Source organism: Pyrus communis, chromosome 11 (assembly GCF_041283825.1).
Source record: "Pyrus communis isolate YQ-2024b chromosome 11, ASM4128382v1, whole genome shotgun sequence".
Classification (NCBI taxonomy): Eukaryota; Viridiplantae; Streptophyta; class Magnoliopsida; order Rosales; family Rosaceae; genus Pyrus; species Pyrus communis.
Genome location: NC_142575.1, coordinates 16544486 through 16566144, shown reverse-complemented (window position 1 = coordinate 16566144; position 21659 = coordinate 16544486). Strand labels below are relative to the sequence as shown.

The 21659-nt window shown below is 36.1% G+C and overlaps 2 protein-coding genes across 2 annotated transcripts; one reads left to right on the top strand and one right to left on the bottom strand.

Annotated features, from left to right (window-relative positions):
• Positions 1–11382: 11382 nt before the first annotated feature.
• On the top strand, positions 11383–13749 carry LOC148692975 (putative polygalacturonase At3g15720). The gene is made up of 9 exons (XM_088680277.1): positions 11383–11553; positions 11700–11798; positions 11919–12008; positions 12101–12241; positions 12364–12748; positions 12902–12983; positions 13092–13200; positions 13298–13420; positions 13525–13749. Exons 1-9 carry the CDS (start codon positions 11383–11385, stop codon positions 13744–13746), a joined length of 1422 nt encoding a protein of 473 aa, XP_088536403.1. The 3' UTR covers positions 13747–13749.
• A 216-nt stretch (positions 13750–13965) lies between these two features.
• LOC148692974 (L-ascorbate oxidase-like) lies at positions 13966–20971 on the bottom strand. The gene is made up of 5 exons (XM_088679627.1): positions 19761–20971; positions 19544–19636; positions 19255–19467; positions 17737–17925; positions 13966–15078 (listed from the first exon to the last, which is right to left on the bottom strand). Exons 1-5 carry the CDS (start codon positions 20058–20060, stop codon positions 14116–14118), a joined length of 1758 nt encoding a protein of 585 aa, XP_088535753.1. The 5' UTR covers positions 20061–20971; the 3' UTR covers positions 13966–14115.
• Between the last annotated feature and the right edge of the window lie 688 nt (positions 20972–21659).

Below are 21659 nucleotides of genomic sequence, written 5' to 3'. Positions count from 1 at the left end.
GAGCATCTAGTTAAATACAGCGAAAGCAAACTAATGTAACATGCCGAATGTGTTAAATACAAAATTACTAGAAAGGCATGGCTCGGGTTTGATGAGGAGATGAAGATGAGTGGTTTGCATGGATTGGGTTCGACGGGGAACGGCGTTGTCATTGCCTTCATGTGTGGTTGCCCATGGAAGAAAAGGAAGAAAAAGGGAGAGAAAGAAATAAGGGAGAAAAGAAAGAAAAAAGAATAAGAAAGTGAAGGAGATAAGAGAGGGTCTGCAGATATTAAAAAAGAATAATATTTGAAGATTGTAAACTTACTAGAATGCCCTTAATCTTTAAATTCCCGTAGAATATTCCTTCAAACTCCAAACTCCAAACTCCGAATTACTTGAGGGTGATTTTGTTTTGAATAAATAAAACGTATCCACAAAAAAAAAATGCATTAATATATGGAGAATAATGGTAAGGACCCAAGATACTGACATCACTATGTCGTCCAACCAAATAAAGCCATGTGTCATTTAAAATGCTCTCTAAACCTATAACCAAACAACCAATCTCCCCTACATCCACTCTCATCCATCCCTCTCTCATCCCCAACCATGACACAGATCTTAAATCCAACCTAAATTTCTCCATTAATTTCTCCTCCATCAAACCCGAACCTTTCGTACCCAAACCTACCCACTCATACACAAACCTCTCGTCAACCATGGCAACACCTATGCACATGCTCATTCACTAGTCGCGACTTGACGCAGCTTCTTCTCCTTGCTGCCATGGTTGAACTGGGAATAAAGATGGTGGATTGGGGTTAGGTTCGACCTATGAAAGAGGAAGGAGGAGTCGTGGGTGCTATCAACTAAATTGGAGTGGGTCCACCAAGGCAGAGGTTGGAAGAGTTAAGGATTTGTCCAAATCTCCATTCCAGAAGCTATGGAGAAATAAGAGGTGTTTGGTTATGAAGATTGTAGTAGCCTGAGATAGTATAAAATGAACAGATGTCATTTTTTTATTAGTGGTTGATAAAATTGGGTACTGACTAATCAGAACCCAAGTATTCTCCTTAATATATTAGTACAATACCTAATGCACCTAAAATAAACAAAGATTACAATTGATGTTATTGCATAACAACTGGTACTACAGTTGGCAGCCTTTTTCTTAAATTTTTCTTATCCAAGTACGCATTACCACTTATGTGATTCAAATTTTTATGGTAGTTGAATTAATCATATCAAATATTCACTTTAGTTTGAACCTTTTGATAGTTCATTTGCATCAACCATCCTTCAGTTGCCATAGGGTTTGGTTCACCTATAAATATAGTTGGTTTTGTCTTCTGAAATTCCGCTTGTATCCTTGTAACTCGATCTTCTTCAGTTTCGTGATGTCATTTTTTATTATTACTATATCTAATTGATGTGGTCATCTCCTGAATAGCTAAAATTACTCCAATATTAGCATTGAAGTTGTTTCACCTATTCAATATCTTAAGACAAAAGAGAAAGTCTAAAAAAATAACTTCATAAAGTTACAAGGTAGAATATAACTAACAAAATACACATAATGAAGAAAACACTTATTTGATATTTTCACACTATTTTACATCATTTCAAACTAGCTTACATTATTTCACACTAATTTACATTATCTTACACTACTTTACAACAAAAAATCTTATATACTACCTTATCTTACACTATTCTATGACAAACTAGTCACACTGCTACTTCATTTTTTTTCTTAATCTTCCTCGGGTCTTCTTCTTCTACTAGCTCATTGGGTGGTTCTAGCCATGGATTTTTTTATATCTATTGGCCGCCATATGTTTACATTCTTTTATGTGCTACAGCAAAACTATAAATATTATCATCACGTATTTCACCGTCAGCACCATCAACAATTTGTCTTCGCATCCTAAGGCTATGCTTTTCAATACATTTTTTGGCTCAAAAAGTGTAGTTGCGCTTTCCAATTGTTTTTTTTCTTAACTATTTCCTTAACAAGATTTGTGGTGCAATCAGCAACAAAGTTTGGATATCTGAAAACATTTGTTGAGATATATCCTTTGTTGGAGAGATGGAATTCTTTGCACAATCCATCACTTATATTTGACTCCAGAGTATCTGTCAAGACCAAAATGTTAGACATCTAAAATACAATAATTGTATAATAGAAAGTCAAAACATTAACACTAATTTATCCTTCTTCTTAATATTAAGACAACTTAAAATTCAACTCCTAATCTAAGGATTGGAAACCTATTTCTCTAATACCAACTTGTCACAGAATGCGTGATATTTAAACGGATAACTTAAACTTAACTAATAACAAGTAATAGTATTGGATGAACACATTTTATTAAATAAAGTAATTTATATAGTATTTGACAAGGAAAGAAAGCAACAACATTTTCTCAACTTGTATTCTCCGACAAAAGTCCAAAACTATCTATACACAACTTTCTTTCTTCCAAGCCAGCCACTAGTTTTCTGTCTCAACTACTGAACAAAATTATTAAGGAGTGAGCTAAAAGATTTGTACGAGCCCAATGTCTTATGTGATTAATCTTATTAATGTTTTGTGAGTAATGCATATATCTACTTCTTTTCTATTGACACACCCCAACCCAGATAATGCAAGTGGATATTTGAAATGACTCAAATACCCAAGTGGACACCCGAATCGAAGCGTGTTGGCTAACACCCAAAAGGTGACGAAGTCATAGTGTGCAGTGAGGTGTGAGAAGAATAAATTCAAGTGAGAGTATAAAGTAAAAGTGAGAGCATAGTGCATGGTGAAGTTAATGAACCATTAAATAAAATGTGTAATGGAAACAAGAGCATCTAATTAAATACAGCAAAAGAAAACTAATGTAACATGCCAAAGATGTTAATTACAAAATTAATAGAAAGGCATGGCTCGAGTTTGATGAAAAGATGAAGATGAGTGGTTTGCATGGCTCAGGTTCAACGGGAAATGGTGTTGCCGTTGCCATTTGTGTGTGCTCGAGGAAGAAGAGGAAAAAAAAGGGAGAGAAAGAGATGAGGGAGAAAAGATAGAAAAAAGAACGATAACATGCTAATAGAATAGGACATACGTGTCATGACATGATGGTTGAAGAAAATCAACACTTCCTCTTAGGCATTTTGGTCATTTCACAACTTTGAGAATTAAAATACTCCAATTTCTGGGATGGGCTGTAACGTCTACCCAACATGTTAATCTATATATTAAAAACACTAACTTGCATGTCTCATACCATGCATTTTACAGTGGTGGTGCCGAATGCTTTAGCATATAAAGTAACCCCCAAAATTTTCCAAGTTTATAAACCCCTTTACTAGTAATCTTAACCAATCCATTGATCTCCAGCCCATATCGATAATTGACAAATATCCCGCTACTATTCTATTCTAATGTGCACACCGGGCTCACTGAACCTGGTTTCACAATGAATAGATTTAACTACACAAACTAATTTCGGCATTTTTCCATAACCCCAAGTATAACTCATTTACATTGTTGACAAATGAAATAAATCATGCTAGCATAAGCTTAAATAATTTTCAAGACAATTTCGAGATTGACCTGGAAAAGCTAGGTATGTCCGACTACATAACTCGATTGTGGACTTTTCGGTTCAAAGAGTAGATGCATCATATGCACAACTACTACAAGACTTTTGTATCTCATGATGAATCTTTAATTCATCCACCCCAGATTATGTGGAAATGATTGATGATTGGCACTGGCTCTACTGTATTTTTTAGAGCTTAAAATTTAGGTTCATGGCCACTTAGTACTACAATCTAGTGGTATTCCTCTTCACTAGTAAGTGAAAGGTCTTAGATTCGATTCTCGCCAAAGGCGAATTTGAACCACATTATTACTAGTCCATGTGAGACTAAACCCACCCCCTCCCTTTAATGTAGATAATATCGATTGTTCCAAAAAAAATTTAGGTTGATAGATGACTTCTAGACTAAAGAAGTTCAACATGGACTGTTAGGAAGCCAGATGGCATTCCTCTATTGGTCTGTCAATAACATGGGTTAATAGTTTGTTGATATTTGTATCCTTGGTAGTTGGTAGTGGGCTATTGTAAACCATGGTCAGTCGTTGTAAGTCGGTTGGTTGAGCTGAGAAATAGGTTACATAGCTCTCAATTGTAATGGAGGTCAATGTGAAGAATTTGTATCAGTTTCTTGTTCAATGAAAGTTGTAGTTTTCCCTCACAATTAGAGTCAAGGTCGATTGAGGTTCTTTTCATTAGTATCGAGCCAGTCTTGATCCCACACGTCCCTTCTCTGTGCATATGACTCGAGCTTAGACAAAAAGAGTTATGGAATCTCACAACCAATTATCAGAAATCCAGAAAACCCTTCAATTGTTCCTCCAGAAATTTGACACCATGAATGAGCGGTAAGCAAAATTGAAGTCAGAATTTGTCACTATGAGAGTTCGTCAGGAGTCTTCCGATTCGACGCTCCAAAAATTGCATAGAGATCTCTTGAATCAGGGAGGCGATAAGGAATTTCTAGGTGAATCATCTAATATGACCTAATAATCTAATCTAATCTAATCTAATCTAATCCATAATCTAATCTAATCTAATATGACCTAATTTCTAGGTGAATCATCTAATTTCTAGGTGAATTAGGGTACAAGAAGATGATACTGAAAAAAACAGCCTTTAGAACCCATAACAGCCATTATGAATTTTTAGTTATGCCGTTTGGTTTAACCGATGCTTCTACCTCTTTCCAAAGTCTCATGAACAAAAATTTTTGACCCTTTTTGAGAAAATTTATATTGGTATTCTTTGATGATATCTTGATCTATAGTCCAACTTGGGACCTTACATTTGAGGCACGTTTTTGAGATATTACAACAACTTCAATTGTTCATGAAACAATCTAAATGTGTTTTTAGGAAAACATAAATAGAGTATTTGGGCCATATAGTTACAACTACCTTCTCATTGCTTAAAAACGTCATGCTATCACCTTAAGTTCGTGCCTTACCTGATTTCTCCAAACCTTTCACCATCGAAACTGTTGATGCTTCAGGGACCGGTATTGGTGTAGTTCTTCAACAAGATGAAAGACCAATTGCATTCACAAGTAAAGCTTTGGGGCCTAGAAACCAATCTTTATTAGCTTATGAAAGAGAAATTATGGCTGTTTTACATGCTGTGAAGAAGTGGCAATCATATTTGGCTGGAAACCATTTCATAATCAAGACAGATCATCATAGTTTGAAGTATTTCCTCCAAAACAAAGCTCATACACATTTTCAACAAAAGTGGGTGCCAAGTTGCTGGGTTTTGATTATGAGATTGTGTACAAAAAAAGATCTGAAAATCAAGTGGTAAATGCTCTTTCAAGACTCCATTCGTCTGCTATTCCACCTACTTACCTGGATCATCAGGAACTTTACTCAATAGAAGGTGAAATTTGTAGTATCTCTTATCCTTACTTATCTTGGTTAGATGAATTGCACAGGCATTGCTGAGAAACCAAAATGTGTTATCAGAATCATAGTTTGTTCCCCTTGCTAATTTGCGATATCAAGTTGATAATGGATTTCTGAAATATAAAGGAAGGATAGTTCATAGCCCTACTAGTCCTCGGCAAGAAAAAATCTTCCATGAACATCATAGTACACCTTTTGCAGGTCATACTGGATTTTTAAAGACTTATAAAAGAATTTTTCGGTCTTTTTATTGGCAAGGCATGAAAAAGTATATCAAGGAAAAGGTGGCTGCTTGTCGTCTGTGCCAACAAAATAAATATTAAACACTTGCTCCAATAGGGTTATTGAATCCTCTTCCAATTTTGCGAAGGGTATGGTCAAACATCTTTATGGATTTTATTGTAGGGTTACCCTCTTGTAAAGGCAAACTGTTATATTTGTGGTGGTTGATAGGCTTTCGAAATATGCCCATTTTATGCCTCTTTCTTACCCTTACACAGCACTAACAGTGGTTCAAACTTTTGTGGATAATGTCTTCAAATTACATTGAATGCCCACTTCAATAATTAGTGATAGAGTGATAGGAGCATATTCATGCGACTTAAATGGCTTGTTCTCATACATTTACGTTATGTTTCTTTAGTTATTTTAGTCCTTTATGCTTCTTTTGTGTGTTTTCAGGATCGAAAGACGTGTTTTGACGAAAGGATGCATTGTGGAGTGTTTTGGGGCCTTTTGGAGCACTATTGGGCTAAGGATGGATAGCTTATGCTTGGAGCCCAAGTGTTGGATGAAATTGAAGGCCTTGTATGCACTTGAGGACACAAAACAATGGCCCTAACCCAATTACATAACACCTTGCCATGGGCTTAACACAAACACCATTCCTTGCCATGCAAGGGGGAGCAATTTGGGTCCATTTTATGCACTTAAACCTTAGCCCAATTCCACACCATTGCAGCCAAATCCATTCTTTGCCATGCACATTCACCACCAATTCAACCACATGCACTTATTCCTCCATCATTGCACAACATTGCAGCCACATGCACCAAAAACACCCAATGCCGTGCACTTCCCTTGCCATTTTCAGCCATCACACTTCATCATTGCAGCCACCATTCACCCTAGTTGTCAATCACATACTTTCCCATTGTATAATACATCCACATGCATCTTTAACCAACAAACATTGCAGCCACAACACTCAAACACACTCAATGTCGTGGGGTACCATGCAATTCCAGCAATTCCAGCTTTCCAACCTAGCCACATTCACATGCATTCACTCATAATCATTCACCAAACTTGCAGCCACATTTCCACCTATTCCTAGCTGTCATGTTCCCTCTCATTTACCTATAAATAAGCATGCATTGCAGCCACAATTGATTCATTCTATTCACAACACAACACACAACACAAACATCACATCTTTGCCGTGCATCACCTTCCATTTCTGTGCAGTTTTTCTCCTCCATTGCAGCCACTATCCAACCACTTCCCATCCCTCCAAAACACTTCACATAATCCCTAAACATCTCCTTAGACCTTGTGCTACATCAACGAGGAAGATAAGAGGGCCTAAACGTTTGATTGATAACTTATTTATGTATGTTTATTGAGAGTGCACGCTTAATCTTCATGCATGAATATGACGCTAGAATATAAGTGAGTTTCACCTAATCGTTACGAACTTATATTCACAAGTAGTGAAGGTTGCTTATAAACAATCGCGTTAAATGAATTCTTGGCACTAGTTTCATGCTCATCATAGTAACGAATGCCTCGTCAACACTTATAGTTTTCATGATGCTTAATGATCTTTGATTGTATCTTTATTGTGCTTTTCACGTAAAGGACTTTTGAAGAATGTTGTGAATTGCGTTGCGCAAACCCATCCAATTCATTAACTTAAGGAAAACTTGACGGTTAATTTAAGCGGACCTAATTAACCCGGAGTGTTGAGTTTCATAATTTATCGAAAGACCAACTGAAAATCATTTTGTATGCAAGTGTAACATGTGTGGAGAAGAACCCCTTGGCTATTCCATCATCCATATTTCCATCACATTCATATTTACGTTTTGCCCTTAATTATAATCTTTCCATTTAATTTAATCTTGCCCAGACACATTTCCCCCATATTTCGTTGAGTCTTAATCATTCGTATTTGTTTTATTTTTGTGTTTTAAGTATTTGGAGTCTTGTGTACTTGTTTTGAATTCTTGTTAAGTAAGTTAAGTGTTTTAAAAGTTAGTTTTATTTATTTGAGTCAAGTGTTTAAGCACCCCTAGTTAATCCCCGGTTAGAACGATCCCTACTTACATCATTACTACAATTGTCACAAATAGGGTTTAATTTGTGTACGTATAAATCTCGTATCATAGAGATCCTGTTTTTCTTTGTGCTTTTTAGAAGGAGTTTTTCAAACTACAAGGATTCAATCTTTGTTATAGTTCTGGTTATCATCCTCAAACGGATGGGCAGACTGAGGTTGTAAACAAATGTGTAGAGACTTATTTGTGATGTTTTTGCAGTTTACAGCCAAAACAATGGTTAAAGTGGCTTTCTTGGGCTGAGTGGAGCTATAACACAGCCTATCACTCTGCTTCTAAGATGACTCCTTATGAAGCTATGTATGGGCAATCACCACCACATATTCCAGTTTATGAAGTGAGGATAACTAAAGTTGATTTGGTTGATCAAAGCTTGCAAGACAGAAATCGAGTGTCATCTCCTTTAAACTCAAATTTGGAAGCTGCACAATCCAGGATGAAGCCGTAATCGGACCATCATCGAACTAAAAGATCATTTACAATAGGTGATTTTGTTTATCTTAGGTTGGTGTCTTATCAACAACGGCCTTTAGCTTCCCACCCTTTTACTAAATTGCAACCCAGGTATTATGGCCCCTTTGAAATACTTGCAAAGGTGGGTTATGTTGCTTATAGATTGAAATTACCTTTCAATACAAAGATTCCTCCAGTTTTCCATGTATCTTGCCTTAAAAAGTAATTGGGAAATTATGTGGTTCCTACTGTGCCTTTACCAGTAGTTGAAGATGAAGGGTTGGTAGAGGCAAATTCATTGGTTGTTTTAGATAAAAGAGTGATGAAGCATGGCAGTGCACTAGTGCTAGAAGTGTTGGTTCAATGGAAAGGACATTCTGTTGCAGATGCTACTTGGGAAAATATTCAAGATTTCACTAGTTAATATCCAGCTTTTACGCCTTGAGGACAAGGCTGATTTCAAAGGAGGGGGTAATCGTTAGGAAGCTAGATGGCATTCCTCTATTGGTCTGTCAATATTAGTTACTTGTAATTTCTTTATTGGGGTTAATAGTTTGTTGATATTTGTAACCTTGGTTAGTTATTAGTTGGGATATTGTAAACCATGGTTAGTCGTTGTTGTAAGTCGATTAGTTAGCTGAGAAATAGGCTATATAGCTATCAATTGCAATGAAGGTCGGTGTGAAGAATTTGTATCAGTTTCTTGTTCAAAGAAAGTTGTAGTTTTCCCTCGCAATTAGAGTCAAGATCGATTGAAGTTCTTATCATGGACATAGAGAGAATGCACCACCGAGAATAATCTAATATTTTCAGTTTTAGTATCAGTATATGAACATTTTAATATAATAAAATATTTTTTATATAGTGATATTTTTGAAATTAATAAATTAATGTAAATTAACTATATTTATTTATATATTATAAATTCAAAAGAAAATATACAATTTACCCGAAGAATATATTCGTCAAGCATGTTCTTTGGAATCTTATTTGACCCGACAAAATTATTTCGTTTAAAAAGGCTTTTTTTTTGTTCTTTTTTTTTTTTTTTGTGTGTGTATGAAAACTCTAATCCAACTTGACACACCCTGATCCGGAATGTCCACTAGGACTCCGAATTGAGCTGTGCTGGCTGACACTGGAAGGTGACAAAGCCATAAAGTAAAGTGATGTGGAAAATGTGAATAAATTTAAACCTAAAAGTGCCTAAAGACAAGAGTGCGCTATGAGCGAGAATGAACCCATTTCACATGTGACTTCATAGCATAAGTACAATAGTGTGGGTAAGGATCATACCCTCAAAGGTAGCCACCTATACTAAGATTAGCCAATAATCCTCGTTGATACGAACTTTCAACAGCTAAAACCTGGAAGGGTGAAAAACAAGGGTGAGTAGGCCTGAAAATAAAGTTTAAATAAAAACCTTTTGAAAACGTTATAACCACTCGCTGTAAAACCCGTATAGTTTCCAGAAAATAATACTACGTATATACGTAAAACAATGCACAAAGACGGTAAAAACCAAGTATGCCATGTCATAACGTTTCAACACTAAAATATGCAAGCCAGGTGTGAAAATCAAGGTAAAATAATATGCTAGCCAGAGTCACCTAACGTGACCTATACGACTGAACCTATAGCTCATCAACCTATGCCTACACACGAGTCAAAACCACCTAATGTGGTCTTGTGAATGGCGAATTCGATACCAAATTAGGCTACCCATTATGGGAATTTACTGAACTCTCCCTCCCTTTAGTATAAAAAATATTCATGTACTTAAAAAAAAAAAATTGACATTGCTCTTTCAAAAAAAAAAAAGTCACGTGCAGTTTCCACCATGTATGGTTAAATTTGGTTGACAACTATGATTGAAGATTTGGTCACTTGACATTTTCTTATGGATTGAAGATTTGACTTTTTTTATCATTTGACCGTAATTCCGGTCTCTCATCCAACTTATATTGATTGACGCATGGTAGCTTCTCATAAAAAAAGAAAAAAAATAAGTACACACAACATTTTCACAAAAAAATTAATTGGAATTAAGAAATCAATGCCTCATCACAATAATAATAAAGGTAGACATGCGATTCGACCTAGCTTCTATATGGAAAAAATGAATCATAATCGGTATTTTGGTTAACGAAGGAAAAACAAAAAAATAACGATAAACAAAAGAAGAAAGGAGTTGAAATCTTGATTGATTGATTGATTGACTTCCCCAAAACCAGAATATATTGTGATCTCTGTCTATATGGTGTGGTAGTATTCTTCTTCACTTGGAAGTGTAAGGTATTAAGTTCGAATCTTGTGAATGGCGAATTCGATACCAAATTAGGCTACCCATTATAGGAATTTACTGAACTCTCCCTCCCTTTAGTATAAAAAATATTCATGTACTTAAAAAAAAAAATTGACATTGCTCTTTCAAAAAAAAAAAAGTCACGTGCAGTTTCCACCATGTATGGTTAAATTTGGTTGACAACTATGATTGAAGATTTGGTCACTTGACATTTTCTTATGGATTGAAGATTTGACCTTTTTTTATCATTTGACCGTAATTCCGGTCTCTCATCCAACTTATATTGATTGACGCATGGTAGCTTCTCATAAAAAAAGAAAAAAAATAAGTACACACAACATTTTCACAAAAAAATTAATTGGAATTAAGAAATCAATGCCTCATCACAATAATAATAAAGGTAGACATGCGATTCGACCTAGCTTCTATATGGAAAAAATGAATCATAATCGGTATTTTGGTTAACGAAGGAAAAACAAAAAAATAACGATAAACAAAAGAAGAAAGGATTTGAAATCTTGATTGATTGATTGATTGACTTCCCCAAAACCAGAATATATTGTGATCTCTGTCTATTTTGGTACCACACCAACGTTACTTATGATTATTGATATAGCATCGCATGCATGAACCCTATATATATGTGTGTGTGTATATGTACTTATTATCCTTTCCCTCTGGTTCATCTCCTCAACATTCACCGCCAAAGGTTTATAACCATTAGTACAAAGTAGTGCAGCCTAGCTTGTTCTTCATCCCCATTTCTGACTAATTTGTTTCATATATTTCTCCTTCAGTTACAATTAGCATTAAAAATGCATCGAAAAGTTGCCATCTTTTTGTTTGCGGTCATTGTGATTGCTAATTCACCTACTTCATGTATTGCTAGTAGATCACTAGTACTAGATGGTGATGATGCAACACCAACTTCAAATACTTTCTATGCCTCTGAGTATGCCCCCACCGATGATGATGATGACTCACAAGTATGTCTATCTACACTTCTTATTATTCATTCATTCTCTTTGATTAATATATACATACATATATATATCCATTGATTTCTCTTTCCACCAATTAAGATTAATGTTTTAATTTACTCATGTGTCTTTATATTTTTGTTCAACTCAAGTTAAAGGAGGCCTTCGTCCCAGAAGCATGGGGATCTCGACCAATGAAGACATTCGATGTTGGGAATAATAACGCCAAGACACAAGATGATTCGCATCAAGTATGCTACCACTTCTTCTTCATATATTTTCTTCGTTTTTCAATTTCTGTGAATGATTTTTCCCTTTTGCCTTAATAAAATTTTATTGATTTTGTGCAACTGGTGCAATTAATTAAGCAGGCCTTCCTAGAAGCAATGGGAACGCAAGCAAATACTTTCAATGTGATTGATTATGGTGCTGTTGGGAATGGCCAAGTTGATGATTCAATTGTATGTATATTTTAGTTTTGACTTGTAGTTGGATTTTCAAAGGGTTTGTTTATTTATTGTTTCCTGGTTTAACTTGTGCTACAAACTAAAAGGCCTTCCTCAAAGCATGGGGAGCTCTGTGTGTATCAACAACTCGAGGCATCGCTACCCTGGTTGTACCAAAAAGTAAAACATTCTTGTTAAATTCCGTGGCTTTCCAGGGGCCTTGCAGGTCAAGTAACATAAATTTCCAGGTAACCATATAAACCCTATTCAATGAAATCTTTCTTTTTAACATATGATACTATTTTTTGTATTATATTGTTTGTTTGTGCCGATTATTTCTTTTTTAATTTTAATGGGGTAAAATTTGCAGATACAAGGAAGTATTATTGCTCCAAATAACATTGGTGCATGGAAAAACAAGGACAAATGGATTCAGTTTGCGAATGTGCCCGGTCTTATGATAAACGGCGGAGGTCGAATAGATGGCAACGGTGCCGGTTGGTGGAAATTATGCGGGAACAAGAAATCACACTGCCAGCGACCAACTAGTCTCCACATCCACAAATGTGATGGTTTCCAGCTGAGTCGTCTTACATTCTTGAACAGCCCCAAGAATCATATAAGCATCAACAGCTGCAATGGTGGCCGGGTTTTCGGACTCTTAATTAGTGCTCCGAAAGAAAGCCCTAACACTGATGGAATCGATATTTCTTCATCCACCAAACTTACCATTCACACTTCTCTTATTGCAACTGGTAATTAATAACTACATATATATATATATATATATATATATATGTATGTATGTATTTATGTCGACCTTTTTCATGTATTTAGATTCTTAAGGAAGTAAACTGGGAGCTGATTCTTCGTTTTGCTATTTTTGTATTTATCGTGTATATTTATAGGCGATGACTGTATTGCCATCAATAGTGGTTCATCTTTTATCAATATTAATGGTGTTAAATGTGGACCAGGCCATGGTATTAGGTAATAATTATTATTTTCCCAGCATAATTTGTTGTTCATTTATATTTCCTCATTAAATCAGGGCTTAAATTTTTAATTTTAATTCATTAATTGTATGTACACTTGTAGTATTGGAAGTCTTGGTCAAAATGGAGAACATAGTGCAGTGGAAGAGATTCAAGTAAGCAATTGCAGCTTCAGAGGCACCCAAAATGGAATGAGAATCAAGACATGGGAAGTAAGAAATTCCTTTAATTTGACACTTAATTTATTAGTCATGTGATTAATTAGTTCAGTTATATTAATAATATTATTTTTGATTGCGTGCATTGTAGGGCGGCTCAGGATATGCGAGGAAGATCACCTTTGAGGGAATTACGTTTACAGACATTGAGAACCCAATCATTATAGACCAGCACTATTTTGCTAATCCTACTTCAGTAATGGACATAAACAAGGTGAATTAACTGATAGTGTCTGTCATGACTCATATGTGTTGTGCTTGTTAGTTTGTTTTAAATTATGGTTATGTATGACGGAATTAATTTTATGGTGCATGTAGTGCGTACAAGTGAGCGATGTGACATTCCGTAACATTGGTGGATCTTCCGGTGTTCCGCAAGCAATTACATTGGACTGTGGACAGAATTGCTGCACCAACATTATAATGGATAACGTCAATATAAGATCGGGTGTTCCAAACAAGGATGTTTATGCCTACTGCAACAATGCCCAGGGCACCTCTTCCTTCTCCACGCCTTACGTCCCCTGCCTTTCCCATTAGTTCACATCCAACATATGTCTAAGTAGGTTTACTAAAAGAAAAGATAAAAAACCATATGCCTAAGTACCTTTCTAGGTTTAATTAGTTAATAATACTTGATGTAATTCAACGAATTACTAGTAATTAATTAATAAAAATTGTTCAGTTGGTGAAGTTTTGCTAGATCCATATATTTTTCATTGTTTCTCACCTAAATTATTATGTTGAACAAAACACCAATCAATATAAATTAATCATAGATGTATCAAAATCTAATTGCATATAGAGATGCATACTCAAATACATAATCTCGACCGACGAATCAAAAGTAACTTACTGGACTTGCATATTATAAATAAACACAAATTAAACTAAGCAGCAACCCTATTATTAATTGTGGTTCGCTGTCATAAGCATCTTCCCAGTGAGACCACATGCAATAGCCTCCTGAGGGATTTTGGTGAGGTGTTGGATGCCTTCCGCAAAGACGACTCCCATCCCCATATGCAAATGAGGCTCAATGTGACAATGGAACGCCCATGCTCCGGGATTGTCCGCCACAAACCTAAGAGCCGTCCACCCGTAAGGAAATATCACCGCCGTATTCCGCAGCGGTGGATTCTTCAAGTTCAATTTCTTCTCATCTTTCTTGGGGTCAAACTTGCCTTCACCGTACCCCAACACCCAAAAGTCGTGTCCATGCAAGTGCCATGGGTGTATTTCACTCACGTTAGCGGTCAGTGCGTTCGCGTTTTGAAGTATGATATCGACTGTTGTGTTCATGGCCAGTATGTAAACCCCGTTCCCGGTGGTGGTGTTAGGGTTGACGGGCGGCTTCATCACGTCGTAGTCGTTGGAGAAGCTCTCCGGCGGGCTATTCTGCTGGAACGCGTGCCTTAAACCGTACTTAATGGATCCCAAGTAAGGAGTGGGCGGTAACGTGAGGGAGACATTGTTAATGGCCCACTTGGTGTAGCCGTTGATCTTGTTTTGGGAGTTGAGGAGGGTGATCCGACGGTCATAATTCTTGGGAGGCTTTGGGGAGCCCATCAGGGCCAGAATTTTGTTGCTGAAGGACTTGCTGTGGGCGTAATCATTCCATGCAGGTGTGGTGGGAGGTGACGAAGCAGGGAGCTTTGAGGCGGAGTTTGGGCGGTAGTTTAGGACTGAAAGACCCTGCGGGGTTTTGGGTTCCCTTCCTCTCACTCCTACTGAAAGCCAGTAGTTGTTGGAAGGGTCTTGGTTGGTTGTTATGAGGACTGAGTAGCTCTCGCCTGAGTAGATGTCCAAGTCATCAACCGCAAATGGCGTCACATAATTTCCGTCAGCTTCCACCACCACCATTTTGTGATTCTACAACACATCAAACATATATAACAAAATCAAGTGACATAATTTTTGCACAATATATAATGTTGATTTAGAATATAGGTATACCAATATATACTGTTTATATATGATACATTGTCAATATTTGATCAATTTTACTTAGTAGACTGAATCAAGAAAACATTTTAAACAAATAATACTGACAACATATCAACAATGTACACCACTAAGTACGTAATAGAGTTCCATGGTCTCTTAGTGAAGAATTCATGGTTACTTTCGATTAGATTTGAATATTTCTGCTAAATATTTTACACTGGTTAATATTTGAGTATAGCAACATGACATGTTCATCAAAACAAAAAAACATGACAGTTTTTGTTTTGGTTGGAAATTATAGTGTCCTTTAGATTCGTTACATGCAGCAAGTAACGGGAAATTATAGAAGAACAAGGACGCATGCATGCTGTACTACATGCTACACACAAACTCTCTCTCACACACACACGCACATATATATATATATATATATGAGTTTTAACGAAAAGCTCGCGGTACTGTTTATTTTAACGAAAAATTATATTTTTACACTAAAAAGTCAAACCTTGTACTATTCACTTTACCCTTTATTTTATTCTCATCGTTAAAACTCAAAGTCTTTTTCATTAATTTTTCTTATATATATATTGGATGCCAAAAGCTATGTACAAAGAATACATACTACGTATAGGTATAGGTACAGGGGGTTGAGATCCTCTTTGGATCTCATACTCCAGAGTACAATCTGAAAAATTCAGACTGTTTAAGTTAAATCTTGTGGTCCTATTATTCTATTCCATTAGTCCAACTCACACGAAAAAAAAAATCTGGATAAATTCAATTTAAATTATACGATCTGAATTTTTCCATCAATGAAGCCAGGACTGTGAAATCTACAGAGAATCATAAATTAGAGTACATGTGCTAATCAGATGTCAAATTTGATCATGGTGCAAAAGGCCACGCCAACAGAAAAAGAATCACGTGTTCTGATTCTGTTATATGGTCCAACTCATTCAACCCAATGAGAGGACAGGAGAGAGCTACTCAGGAAAAGCAAAGCAGCAGCTTTAAACACTCATATGCGCCAAGGATTTTCTCTTCCAAAGTTAATTACTGTTCTCCTTTTTCTACAGACGAGTACAAAATTAACAATGCCTAATATGTTTTTTCAATATTAAGCGATAGTTTGCACGTATAATCTTCACTAAAAGAGAAGCAAAAAAGTTTAAATCCGATATACATTGAGTTGAAAAGTATAAATCAATCAAAACAATTTTTCACATGCTTGAACAGTTTTTTTAAATTAGGAAAAAAACCAATTTCAAAAGTGTGAAGGAAAATCATGTCAGAATGAATGGGTCCTAAAATGGGCAGCATGGGCTAGATGTGATTGAGAGATAAGAATGAATTGGTAGGGATTTGTAAGACATGATTTGTAATTCATATATAAGGATAGGTTAGACAATTCATTTTATTGTGGATTCATAACTCATTATATCAAGTCATGTCCATTTTATATTTGACACAACAAACAACGGACTAGACTCAAGTTTATTGTAATTACATAATCTATCTCATCCAGTCCACCAAATGGGGTCTAATTGGCTGAAAGGCCAACAATCATGCATTGGTATTTTTGGCCCATACCTGGCTGCCACTCAGTCGATTATTAGGGATTTTTCTTTGCTGCATAACATGTAATTCCCTCACAAATTGCCTCTCCCATTGGGCACCCAATCAACTCCACTTTTAAAATACTTTTTTCATGAACCATGCATAGTGCATATAATGTGTAGGGAAGGTTCTGGGAAAGGACAAGAAAAAGAAAAAGAAAGAATCATTGTAGAGCTTCTGTCTGTCTAAATTCCCCAATACCTTCCGCACAACTCGTCACTTGTATGACTCATATTGGTCCATGACAGCATTACCCAATACCGTGACACCCATTGACATCATGATGGATCAGGATCCTCTCCTAATCTAAGAATGAGGATCCTCATGATCAAGGGATGTGGACCGTTGGATAAAAATTTAACGGTTATAATTATTATAACTTTAAAGAGACCCCCTATTTGTAGCCGTTGGATAAAAATCCAACGGTCCACATCCCTTGATCATGAGGATCCTCATCCTTAGATTAGGAGAGGATCCTGGTCCCACCATGATAACCCATTTTACCAATTCATTCTCTTTTTAAATGACGACGTGGTTGATGCAGGACTCACAACATTCGAGACCAAATTGTGCCATTAGCTAGTACTTGTTTTGCGCTGTCAAGCATCCATGGAGGAGATGACAAAGCTATGTGATGACTAATTTTATCTATGTAGTGCAAGTGTGACTTATACATACCATATTAAAAATGACACCAACCACCTTATTAATTAAATTTATGAAGAACCATACAATCAAATAAGCATAAAATATAAATTGACATAATTTCAAAACCTAATGATGCAATGTGTTGAAACTTTAAGAGTTTAAAACATGGTTAGCCCAGAAAACAAAATGTGGCTAATAGCAAAAGGAATCAAAGTACCTTCCAACTTTAGGGCAATAATTAAATAAGGTTGAAATTGACTGTCACAAATTGTAAAATATGTATAAGATATATGTAGTGAGAGAGAATAAGGTTTTTACCCCAATGGCCAAGTTGAGGGATGCTAGGGCAGTGGTGCTGGCTATCCTGAGCCTGTAGATCTTATTTGGAAGCACATGGAGTATTTCGGGTGCGCATTGTTCGCTTCCTCTTAATTGGCACGAACTAGAATTGCTATGACGCGCTGCCACAGAACAGTTGTACTGGCCCCTCCCATTGATCAGCAATGTCTGTCAATCCACGAATAGAACAGGGATCTAAATTAAGAACATTAAAAAAATAAATAAATAAATAAATAAAATAAATAAATAAATAAAGAGGATGGTTTATATTTTAATTTAAATTTTAAAAAACATTTATTATATTTAGATGGATAGATTTGGGATTGAAACTTTAGACAAGGATCCACCACCTAACGCATTGCAAATATCTAAAATCATATGAGTGACGGTGACAACGTGCATCTAGCCTTCTTCTTTTGGTCGCAGGTGTACAGATTGTTGAAAATAAATTTCATATTAATAAGAGGAAAAATTTTGCATGAACTTATAAATAAATTGAACTACTCTTCATATTACTAATTGATTTTATAGTAAAATTTTAACTTAATTCATATTGCACACCCTTCCAGTTTCCATCCATTACTTATAAGAAACTATCATTTTTTTACTGTAAAAATAAATATCAAAATACAGAATATGCGTAGTGCTGTAGTAAATTTATGTGCAAACCGCGTGTGGAAAAGCAAGTCACAGGCAAAGACTAGAAATTAGGTATTTTTTGTCTGCAATCAATATAATTAACAATATTTATTGAGTGAACTGCTGATTTGCCCCCTGAACTATCACCTAATTTTCGATTTCCTCTCTGAACTTTTTAATTGGAAAATTAAGGACTTAAACTAATCTTTTTTTTTTTTTTGCCGATTTGACCCCTACTGTTAATTTTTCGTTCATTCCATCCAAATTTTTGTTAAATGGAAGCATGTGCACAACATGTATAGGTAGTTTGGTCACTTCATTCTTTAAAATAATTGAAAACCTTAGATTTCTAAAATATAAACCTATGCAAATATGTGTGATTATATAGCTTTTGTGTGTAAAGGTCTAGTGAAGTGACACTTTTGTCCACAAAGGAAAGTTACGTGGTTTGCATATGATAAGAGTTAAGGTTAATTTGGATGAAATCTATAAAAAACTAACAGTATGGGGAATTGGCCAAAAAAATTAGTTTAAGTCATTAATTTTCCAATTAAAAAGTTTAGGAGGGAAATTAAAATTTAAGTGATAGTTCAAGAGGCAAATTGACAGTTTAGCCATATTTATTTTGTTTTAGGAAGTAAGAGTACAATTTTTTTAATAGTAAAGAGCCATTCAACGTATAAAATATAAACGATCATGATTAAATTTAAATTAATATTTTGCCACTAAGTGCTATAGTCCGGTGATATTCCTCTTTACTTGGAAGTGAGAGGTCTTAGGTTCGAATTTCGTAGATGGCGAATTCGATACCAAATTAGGCTGCCCATTACGTGGCTTAATTATAATTATAATATGTACCTGGGGTTCACCAATCCAACGGAGAGGGTTGGAAGAGAGGCCAACTTCTTGGTGGTGAACGCTTTCATGCCACCAGTCGCTCAGCAAAAGGTTAAACTCGCCGTCATAGTGGAACGGCTCTTTCTTGCCATCTTCTACGTCCACAACCAGAGACCCGTACAACCCTGCTGATCTTTGCATTCCGTAGTGCCCGTGGTAAAAGTATGTCCCAGCCTGCACTCATCCACCATCCGTTAACACCAAGAAATCTAGAGAGAGAAAGCCCCACCTTCCATGATCCATTACTTACCTTGTCAACTTTGAACCTATAAGTGAAGGTCTCTCCAGGGTTGATGACACATTGTGAGATGGATGCTGTTCCATCTGCCCAAGGACTTCCAAACTGCAAGCATTCAGATCCACAACAAATCATATTAGCACACATAGATAGCAACTAGAAATAATTTTTTTTTTGGGGGGGGTGGTGGGGAGGGGGAGAGGGAGAGAGAGAGAGAGAGGCACAAGACCTGTCTGATTCCATGCCAGTGAATAACGACTCCCTCGGTGTGGAGTTTGTTAGTGAGATCAATAACCACCATGTCTCCAGCTTTGGCTCGGATGGTCGGCCCTGGAAACTGGCCATTGATCCCCATCACAACATTTTCGACGCAATCCGGTGACCAAAACACATACTCCACGTCCCAATTGAAGTGCCTGGCTTTTGAACCCGCCGATGATTCAACCAGCAACATAAATATGCACGCAACCATCAACATTTGGGATGCTGGGGCCTTAATAAGCCTCCTACATGTTGTCTTCGTCCCCATTCTTTAGTTAGCTTTTCACTACTAGCTATACTAGCTAGCTGCAAAAATATTAGAGCTTAAAAAGTAAGGAGATCAAGTGATAGAAGAGAGATACTTGATGAGATGAAGAAGAAAAGGCCGTAGAGATCCAGGGCAGGGCCAGGGGATGATAGGATACCACTGTTGGCTACTGCTGCAGCTAAGTATTGGTTTGTATATGTATATATAGATGCACCAGTGCGTGATATGCATTTTTTCATTTAGCTATCGCTTTTGGACTTAATCAATGTGTAACATGGGTGATTTGATTGTGCTTGTGCATGAATTTACTGAGGGTGGAATTTAGAGTAATGCAAACACATAATCGATCACAGTTTTATGCTCGTTTGGAATTACTTTTAAAATGTCAAAGAACTCTTATTGTAAAAATATTTTTAGATTAATAAAAATGTAAGCGAATCCTGAAAAAAGCACATAAAGTGCTTTTGAAATCCAGAAATATTTTATCTAAAAACACTTTCATTTATTTTAAAAATATTTTCAAACGAATCATTTATTATTTCTCTCATATATGTAATGAGTATTAAAAAATGTTATCAATGTTGAACTCGTATTCATTCATTTTTTGCTCATTCAAACTCAGTTCGTAAGAAAAATTAGCTAAGCTTGCACAAACTATTGGGTACGTAATGAGCCAAGGTTGATATTTGGTATATTCGGCTCATAAAACTCGTGATCGCCTCATATTCAAACTCAGTTCGTAAGAAAAAAAACTCATAAACATGCATCTACCGGCCAAGACTTTGATTAATCTGGTGAAAGTGAACGCCCGCAGATTTCCCCACCCCAACAAAAACGAAAAAGAAAAAGGAAAAACACAAAAGATTATGCCACTTGGATTTGTTTTTGAATTGGGAATTCAAATGATGCCTGAATAAAGTCAGACCGAGTGAGTGGAGTGGTTGTGGGTAGGTACAGCCTTGGCACTTGTCCAAAGAAAGCAGATTCTCTGTCCTTTCTCTTCTCATACTCTCGTCTTCTTCCTATTTGTGTGATCACGGTTAAGTCACGTTAACATTTTATATTAATTTTTTTATAGAGATAATAAAACAAAAAGCAATAGTAATATAAAATGTTGACGTGGCTTAACCGTGACCGCACAAACAAGAGGGAATAGGAGTGTATGGGAAGTGGGAGGGCAGAGAATCTCCCTCCTTGTCCAAAGACGTTTGTCTCAAAGACCTAGGTGGCTAGGCCAGCTTGTAAAGTCGCTTCACCACGTACATTATCAACATTTTTTTTAACATACGAGCGTACATTATCATCATTTTATTTTCAAACAAATGATATCATCTACATTAAAAAAAAATGGATGGGCTCAACCTTACATCATTTACACTAAAAAAAAAAGGGTGGGCTTAGCCTCACAATGGGCTAGTGATAATGTGATTCAAGTTCGCCTTTTGGCGAGAATCGAACCTAATACCTCTTATCTGCAAGTGAAGAGAAATATCACTAGACCGTAGTACTAAGTGACATAACTCCTCATTTTGGTCTAAAAATTTTAAAACACCATCAATGATTTTAGTCCTTTCGTAAAAATTTCGGTTAAATAAAGAT

What these genes read in the sequence shown, in the direction of transcription:
- LOC148692975 (XM_088680277.1), top strand. Translation starts at nt 11,383, where the DNA reads ATGCATCGAAAAGTTGCCATCTTTTTGTTTGCGGTCATTGTGATTGCT. An exon ending in CAAGTAACATAAATTTCCAG is followed by an intron (nt 12,242 to 12,363) that starts GTAACCATATAA and finishes TAAAATTTGCAG; the next exon opens with ATACAAGGAAGTATTATTGC. An exon ending in TGAGAATCAAGACATGGGAA is followed by an intron (nt 13,201 to 13,297) that starts GTAAGAAATTCC and finishes CGTGCATTGTAG; the next exon opens with GGCGGCTCAGGATATGCGAG.
- LOC148692974 (XM_088679627.1), bottom strand. Translation starts at nt 20,060, where the DNA reads ATGGGGACGAAGACAACATGTAGGAGGCTTATTAAGGCCCCAGCATCC. An exon ending in ACTGGCATGGAATCAGACAG is followed by an intron (nt 19,637 to 19,760) that starts GTCTTGTGCCTC and finishes GAATGCTTGCAG; the next exon opens with TTTGGAAGTCCTTGGGCAGA. An exon ending in GTTGGATTGGTGAACCCCAG is followed by an intron (nt 17,926 to 19,254) that starts GTACATATTATA and finishes GTGGATTGACAG; the next exon opens with ACATTGCTGATCAATGGGAG.